Consider the following 8,482-nt stretch of genomic DNA (forward strand, 5'->3'; position numbering starts at 1 on the left):
TATTTTTCTTTTGTTTTAACTGTATGTGTAAATTTGTTATAAATGTGTGCTCTTTAAAAAGTTGTAAGCAATTGTTTGCCAGACACATACATTAAATGTTTAAATATCTGTTACATATATGGTACTGCTTATATTATTTCACCATCTGTACACAAATGTAAGTAGTGAATGTGTGTGTCCGTGGGTGGGGCTGTGTGGCTACAGTGCCAGGGCTGAATTTTTGTCCCAGTCCGCCCCTGAATGTAGTGATTAAAGATCTGGGCTCGTAATCGACAGGTCTGAGGGGTAAACTATCTCTGTCTTTCTCATCTCATGCTTTTTCAGTTTTGTAGCCTATGTATTTTTTTCTGTGAGAAAAGACAGAATTTTTCTAGAATATAATTTTTTATACAAAGTCTGTATGAAATTAAAATAAAATTCTCACTACAGTCCTCATTACGTACGGTGCGCCTATTTGCATTGCTTTGACCGCTCTCTATAGATCCCGCCTTCTCGCACACTACGATTGGTCGATTATATGCAATGCGTGCACGCTATTGGTCAAAATACTTTTCAGTCATTACTCTAAATAGATACGCAAACAATCGCTAATATGTAAACAATAAATAGCTACTCTATAAACTATCCTTATATATTACTTATCGTAATATTAGATATTTTTGTATGTCAATCCAAAGTTGCCATCAACTGAAGCCTTAACAAGTTTCACCTCTCATATCAAAATAACAATAAAAATGAAATTAATATTTCCGCTGAATCAGTGATTTAACATTTTGCATTTGGCTGAACTCGGTAGAAAAAGAAAACTGTGGCTCAGTTCTCGCCCATATTATACTGTAAGTAACGAGAAGTTTCACTCAGTTTCACTGAGTCATCTCCGTTACCCAAAACAACAGCGCAATATTGTGCACTATTGTAAAACCGCTGTAAAAATTAAACACAGCATAAATACTTCCTTCAATTCATGTTGTAGATGTGACATCATTTATGTGTCCTGTTGAGAGTTTCTGTATGATTCCCGGCACTGGATTGTTTCTTTATCTGAAATCTGATCCATACAGCTGGTTGTTTTGTGGTTCAGTTCACTCACAGACTGCTGCTAATCACTGATGAATTAGGCTGTATAGGACAGACTGGGGCTAGTTGTCACACTGAGGGCTAATCATTATTACCCAATAATATTAATATATATTAATAATATAATAAAGATTTTAACTGAATGATTGTGATTTTGAACCATGTTCTCATGTCAAGTATATTTAAAAAAATGTCAGGCTGGTGGTCACATGTAAGTTGTTATGTTATGCAATTTTAATAAGCAGTGAGGCTTGTGTTTGTGTTCAGAAACTCTTAGACTTTTTCTATCTACATGTCACGACCGTCTCCACAGCAGCAGCAGCAGCAGCACTGTCAATCACCCAGTGTGTGATCATGCAGTACACCAACATCACCTGTTACTGGGAAACAACCGACCACCACCACCACATCAGCAGCTACAGGCTTCAGATTAACAAGTAAGCTACATTTCTTATCTATCTATCTATCTATCTATCTATCTAGTCTGTCTGTCTATTGTTCTGTTTATCCATCTATCTGTCTGTCTGTCTGTCGATTGTTGTTTATCTATCTATCTATCATCTGTCTGTCTGTCTGTCTGTCTGTCTGACACTCAGCCATCTGAGTGAGGCCAAGATAGGAGAGATGTGTTGACTTTTCTTAGCACTCACAAGCAGCCTAGCTGCTGCATTCTGAACTAGTTATAAGCGTGAAATAATGGTCTGACAGAACCCCCACATACAAAACATTACAATAGTCCAGACGAGACAATATAAAGGCATTAATAACCTTTTCTAAATCTTTCATCGACAAAATAGGTTTTAATAGAGCAAGAATCTGGAAAAAACAGCTCTTAACCACAGTATTAACCTGCTTGTCGAATTTCAAATCTGGATTGAACACAACTCCTAAATTCCTTATTTGGTCATGACAGTAGACTGACCAAGAACCTAAATAAGTGGCAATGTCTGAGCATCCTCTAGTGGGGCCAAAAATCATAATCGGTTTTACTTTGGTTTAACTGAACCAAATTGTGAGCCATCCAGCTCTTCACCTCTTCCAGACATGCCAAAAGTACATTTCAACCACAATTCTCTCCATGTTTCAAAGGGAGATAAAGTTGTGTATCATCGGCATACAAATGGTAAGACATTCCGTATTTCTTAAAAATCGAGCCTAGAGGCAGCATGTACAAGGAAAACAATACTGGGCCAATAACAGAACCCTGAGGAACCCCACAGCTAATAGAAGCTGTAGATGAAAAAAAGTCACCATACTTCACCGAGAACATTTCTTATCTATCTATCTATCTATCTATCTATCTATCTATCATCTGTCTGTCTGTCTGTCTATTTAAATCATACAGTATATTGTAGTATACTTTAAATAATAATAATATATTTAAGGGCATTAACTTTGCATATTACACTTGCTGATTTGATTCTATAGGTTTCTTGTGTTTTAGTGGTAGCGGTAGACAATAGACATCTCGTCAAATGCTTACGCTTGCAGTGGCTTTGATTGGCGTGACTATAGTCAACCAATTTGCAAATTTGTACCGATCAGTGAAACTGCTAATTACTAAACATTGATGTTTCAGGAAACGTTAAAGCCCATAAACTTGAATCTAACTTGATTCAAAAGTACTTACCAATCTGTCAGTATAGTTTTGAGTAGACAGAGAACAGATAAAAGTAACAGGTGGTTTAAATTGCCAAGCACAAGTTCTGTTTTCATATTGACTCATTGCAATGGTTTTTGAAGCAGCTTTATTTGCTATACAGTGTTTTTCAGTTGCTATATGAAACAAGTTCTTGATGTTGCATTATAGGTTGTTCAGATCAGTGTTTTGGTTTGTGGGATCTTTAAAGCACCATTCATTTTATTTGCAAGCATGTAAGTGAGTGAGATATTCCTGTGTTATTCTGCACAGAACCTCTTGTGAAAGTAAACACCGCTTCATCCCGGTGGGTTTCTGTAATACCAGAGGCTCTGACTGCTCCGTTCAGCCCATCGATTCAGCGTTACACTGTTTCTGTGCGGATGTGCTGGCGACCACACGCACCGGATCCATACGCTCACCGCCGTACTTCTTCAGTGGGGTCAAAGCAGGTATACTGCACATCATGAAACAACATTATTGTACTGTACACATTGTTTATTACTTTCATATTGGTGACACATACCTCGAAAAATGCTTCTCAGCAGTACATATAAATCACTCATTTCCGTCTATAGTCATGTTTAATGTCATTATTCATTATGCTTTGCACCTGTGTCCATTATGCCAAAGGCATTTCATTCCTTACCTTAGTAAACAACCTGTAAATAAAGAGTCTTTTCTTCTCAATATGTCTGTATTCTCAGTATGTTTTCTATTTTTACTGCAGTGAAACTTCGTCCTCCACAGATAACAAATCTCAGGCCATCAGAGAGAAGGTCCGGGTGTTTGCAGGTGATCTGGAGAATGGTTGAGAGCTTTCCCAAGAATGAAAAAGTCTACATACTGCTCCAAATGGAGTACACGACACACAACCAGGTTTATACATATATGACTAAAATATAAGAGCTATAAGAGAGAGCTCACCTAAAAATCTAGATCCCGTCCTCATTTACTCACCCTCATGTCTTTCCAAACTTAAACTTATGATTATGACTTATATTTTGGTCTTTTTAGCACACAAAGCTGTTGTTTGACTTCAGAAGGCAGATTGCAGTGCATGAGTCATTTAGAAAGCTTTTATGCACTAAAAGCTTCTTCAAAACATCTCCTTTGTCTTCCACAGAAGAAAGAATGTAGACAATGACAGACGCTTCTCTTTCAAAAAAGAAGTGTACTTAATTGTACTAAATGTGCATTCATAGTGTACCTGTATGTCAAGTCTTGAAAAGCATTTTAAAAAGCTGTACTTTCAGATATTATTAAATTATTGAAATAAAAGGCACTTAAGTGTACTTAAAAGAGTACAAGTTCATGACATACTTAAGTACACTTTTAAAAAGTATCAAAAAGTGTTACTTTAAAGTACCTTTTAAATCATTGTTTTAATAATCTTTTGTCATGCTTTATTTATTTGGATGTGTTAACTAACATACTAAAACAAATGTAAACTACATGAATAATTACTATAGTGAGTTAATTTAAAGGTGCTTTAAAGGTAATTTAAAGTTTTTGACTGTACTAAAGCATAAAAATACCATAATATGTTTGCAGATATTTAAGAAACATGCTAAGTTAACATACTTGTTTATCTGAAAAACAACGCTACAGTCAGTTATTCTCCTTTGAAAATGTGCGTTCCGGGCCGGAATGTCGGTCTCTGTTTTGGTTTGTGAAACCCACCCACTGCCAGTTTACCCAATTGTATTTCAGCACCCCAGGTTGCCAGTTGGCGGAAAACACAGAGTATTTAATTTCATTCATCGTTAAGTGCGCTTGTTCCTGTTGGTGTCGTCAATCTGGCAACCTGCGTGTGCATCAAGTCTGAGGAGGAGGGGCCGGGTGAAAAAAAACCCCTCTCCAATATTTTGAATTTGGACTGCAATATCTAGTTCAACCACTCGGTGTCAATCCTACATACAGCACCTTTAACTGTAGTGAGTTATTTAAATTTTGAAGTTACATTTGAATTTACCTTTAAACTGTACTAAACTTTATCATTACAAATGTGTGATTAAAAATATAGGTCTATTTAACTGACATACATGTTTCAATAGAAATTACGTAAAACACAAATGTATTTTAATTACCATTAATGTTTGTCAGTACATTCGGCAATACACTTTACCATATTGGAAGTAATTAGGAAATGTTAAGATGTACTTAAGTCCTACTTAAGTGTCAAAAAAGCACTCTTAGGTTCAGATAATTGCAATTAATAACAATTTAAAGTATAATACAGTTTAATTTAGTTGTAAATAACATGCAGTTAAGTGTATGAAAACATTACATTCTGTGTATTTTTATACAAAGTATGGTAATTCCATAGAGTACTCTTTTTAAAAGTATGTTTGTGTGACCTTTAGTTGATATAAAACTGATATTTAGTTGGAGCATATACAAGATTAGACCATTAATGACACTCTCTCTAATGATCCTGTAGACCCGATCCCAGACTATACAAGCCTTTTCCGAGGAGACGTTGGAGCTGTGTGACTTACACCCAGGATCCAAGTATATGGTGAGACTGAGAGCTCAGGACAGTCGAGCGCACGCTCACTGGAGCTCGTGGACATCTGTAGACATAACCACAGCAGAGAAAGGTGAGACTTTGACATTATTGTCCTTGAACTCTTCAAATGAGCATGCATTTCCACATGCCACCAAACAGACAATTAGTCAAAGCAATACAAATCATACTTTCAAAAAGAGTAATTACTACGAAAATCATATGCTTAAGAGTGAACTTAATGTGATGTTTCCAGACACTTAATTGCATGTTGTTTACAATTAAAGTAAAAATATATTATAATTTAAACATACAGTATATTACATGTAATTAGTTTGACTAATTTGACTCGCTTAAGTATATCTCTATGTGTAATTTCATAATTGTACTGTCTTTGAAATATGGTTAAAGCGTATTGTCAAATTAACTGACAAGCATTTATGGTAAACTAAAATATACTTCAATGTCATTTCTATTGATACTTTTATGTTATGCATTTAAGTACATATACATAGTAATTGTACAGTAGAACATTTGTAATGACGAATTTGCAGTTTAGTAGTTCTAAAATATGTTATCTTTAATTATAATTATACAGTTAGGTTTGATGGTATCATTTTATATTTGGTCCAATCATATGTCAGTTTTTTTTTTTTTTTTTGTGAAAAAGAAGTTTACATTAACATACTTTTAAAACGAGTACTCTATGGAAATAATATGCTTTAAAAGAATATACTTAAATGTGTATGAATTTAATGGTGTCAGACACTTAATTGCATGTTATTTAAATTGATATTAGTATTAAATACAGTTAGTTGAATTTAAGAGTGCTTTTTGACCCACTTAAGTGGGACTTAAGTACATCTTTATATGTGTAGCGTCTGGACCAATCAAAAACACAATTTTTAATTTGATTTAACAAATCAGTTATTCATTAGATTAACAAATCGTCACAGTCCCCTCACCCAATAAACTGGATGCCAGGATGTCTGCAACGACACCAGGCCCCCCCCTGGTTACCATGGCAACCCTGACACCAGATACATTTACGACCTAATGCAAGTAGGGAAAATCACTGCCTTTTTCATAAGGAGGAGGCACAAGGCACAGTTGAAATGGACTTTTCTACTAATTAATTCATGGGAAAACCTTTCTTTGAATGAACACACATACCCTTCAGGTCATCGTGTATGTTGTCTTTGTGTATATATATATATAAATATACTTTAATGTTATTTTTAGTGAAACTTGTATGTCATGCATTTAAATATACATTTCTAATGATGAATTTGCAATTTAGTATATAAAAAAAAATAATAATTTTAGTATCAAATACTTCTGCTGCAGTATGGTAGTCAACACATCAAAACATGTCCTTTAAAGCATGACAAAAGAGTAATAAAACAATGATTTAAGATGTACTTTAAATTAAATCCTTTAATTTGACATTATTACAAAATGCAGTTTTTAAAAGTGTACTTAAGCGTGTCAAGAAACAGTCATGAAAGTGTACTCTTTAAGTACTTTTTATTTTATTAATATTATAATTTCTGCAAGTACAGAAATAGTATTTGAAGTACACTACAATTACTTCTTTTTATGATCAGTTTGCAGTTTGAGTGCTGTTAAATACAGATGTGTGGATGAATATGAGTCTGGATTGATCTTTCCTCAGCTCCGTCCGCAGCTCCTCAGCTCTGGAGACTCATCCAACCTGCAGAAGAAGCTGGAAGGAGAAGCCTCACCCTGCTCTGGAAGGTCTGCTTATGTTCTTTAGAAAACTGTTTCCAAATTTGCACAATGAGGATGTGATTCAAAGGATGGTAGAACGACTGGAGCCAACAGAAAAACAGGAACCTCTTTATGCCAAGTGCATCCTTCGTAGTTCTCAGTTATATTGGTTCAACTTAATATTAAGATGACTCACCTAAAATTCATTGAATTGAGAATTGAACATAGACACAAATGAATCTGTTGACAGACTTTTGATATCTCAGACTTTGTTATCTTGCCAAGTTTGAGCACAGTCTCTTTCACTGGGGACTTTTTCACAAGAGAAGCATCTGTATTTAATGTTATTGAGATGTCAAAGTGATCTAATTTGTGATTTTTCTTTTCTTTGAGATGGCACAGTCAGGGTGTGTTCACTGGAAAATATATTAAAACTAAACAATGACTCGACCATCAATATTTCATTAATGTTTAATATAAGCTCCACCTGCCATACGAACAAAAACAAAGCAACAACATGAACATAGATATGTAAATAGATCCGTGACATATGAAAGATTCTTTTTGCTTGTGGCTCCAGGCGCTTCCTGTTTTAATAACACTCTTTGAGATTTTCCTCAGTCAGCTTAAAACTGACAAACAGCATGACCACATCCTGCCTCCCCACCCCCTCCACGCTTATCAACCACCTGAATTTAGCACATTTAGCACCTGATTTACTGATTAAACCATCTGCACATCTGACATGATTTTAAAGGGATAGTTCACCCAAAAATCCTTTACCCTCATGTCGTTCACACCTCACCTGTATGACTTTCTTTCTTCTGTGGAACATAAAAGAAGACATTCTGAAGAATGTCAGTGTGTTTTGTCCATACAGTGTAAGTTATTGGGATCCAAAGTTGTTTGAACCCCGATGTTCCTCAATTTTTTTTTTTGGGGGGGGGATCTGCAGAAGAAAGAAAGTCATACAGGTTTGGAACGACATGAGGGTGAGTTTAAGCCATTTAAGTAATTTTATTAAATATTACCCTTCTGCTGGAAGATCTATATATCTATCCAAAATGTATTTTGAGATAATTTATGTAATTATAATTTATGTATTTATTTATTCATCCAAATGTATTTTGAGACTGGATAATCTATCTATCTATCTATCTATCTGTCCGTCCGTCCGTCCATCCGTCTCTCTCTCTGTCTGTCTGTCTGTCCGTCTGTCTCTCTGTCTGTCTGTCCGTCTGTCTCTCTCTGTCTGTCTGTCTGTCTGTCTGTCTCTCTCTATCTGTCTGTCTGTCTGTCTTATCTATCTGTCTGTCTGTCTGTCTTATCTATCTATCTGTCTGTCTATCTGTCCGTCCGTCCGTCTCTCTCTCTGTCTGTCTGTCTCTATCTATCTATCTATCTGTCTGTCTGTCTGTCTGTCTTATCTATCTATCTATCTATCTATCTATCTGTCTGTCTGTCTGTCTCTATCTATCTATCTATCTATCTCTCTGTCTGTCTGTCTTATCTATCTATCTATCTAT

General features: G+C 35.3%; 1 protein-coding gene across 6 annotated transcripts in view; it reads left to right on the forward strand.

Annotated features, from left to right (window-relative positions):
- Positions 1–8,482, forward strand: part of LOC107713692 (interleukin-6 receptor subunit beta-like) — a 23,594-nt gene that overhangs the window by 1,623 nt on the left and 13,489 nt on the right. For 4 of the 6 annotated variants that reach the window (XM_016519278.1, XM_016519272.1, XM_016519275.1 and 1 more), the window contains exons 3-7: positions 1,391–1,514; positions 2,990–3,168; positions 3,447–3,595; positions 5,160–5,319; positions 6,901–6,983. In XM_016519278.1, the coding sequence (XP_016374764.1) occupies positions 1,391–1,514; positions 2,990–3,168; positions 3,447–3,595; positions 5,160–5,319; positions 6,901–6,983 (695 nt within the window). Of the gene's footprint in view, positions 1–1,344; positions 1,515–2,989; positions 3,169–3,446; positions 3,596–5,159; positions 5,320–6,900; positions 6,984–8,482 lie in introns of all 6 variants that reach the window. The other 2 variants (XM_016519277.1, XM_016519276.1) reach the window with 2 other exon arrangements.

Source organism: Sinocyclocheilus rhinocerous, unplaced genomic scaffold (genome assembly GCF_001515625.1).
Source record: "Sinocyclocheilus rhinocerous isolate Xijiao unplaced genomic scaffold, SAMN03320098_v1.1 scaffold898, whole genome shotgun sequence".
NCBI classification, from domain to species: domain Eukaryota; kingdom Metazoa; phylum Chordata; class Actinopteri; order Cypriniformes; family Cyprinidae; genus Sinocyclocheilus; species Sinocyclocheilus rhinocerous.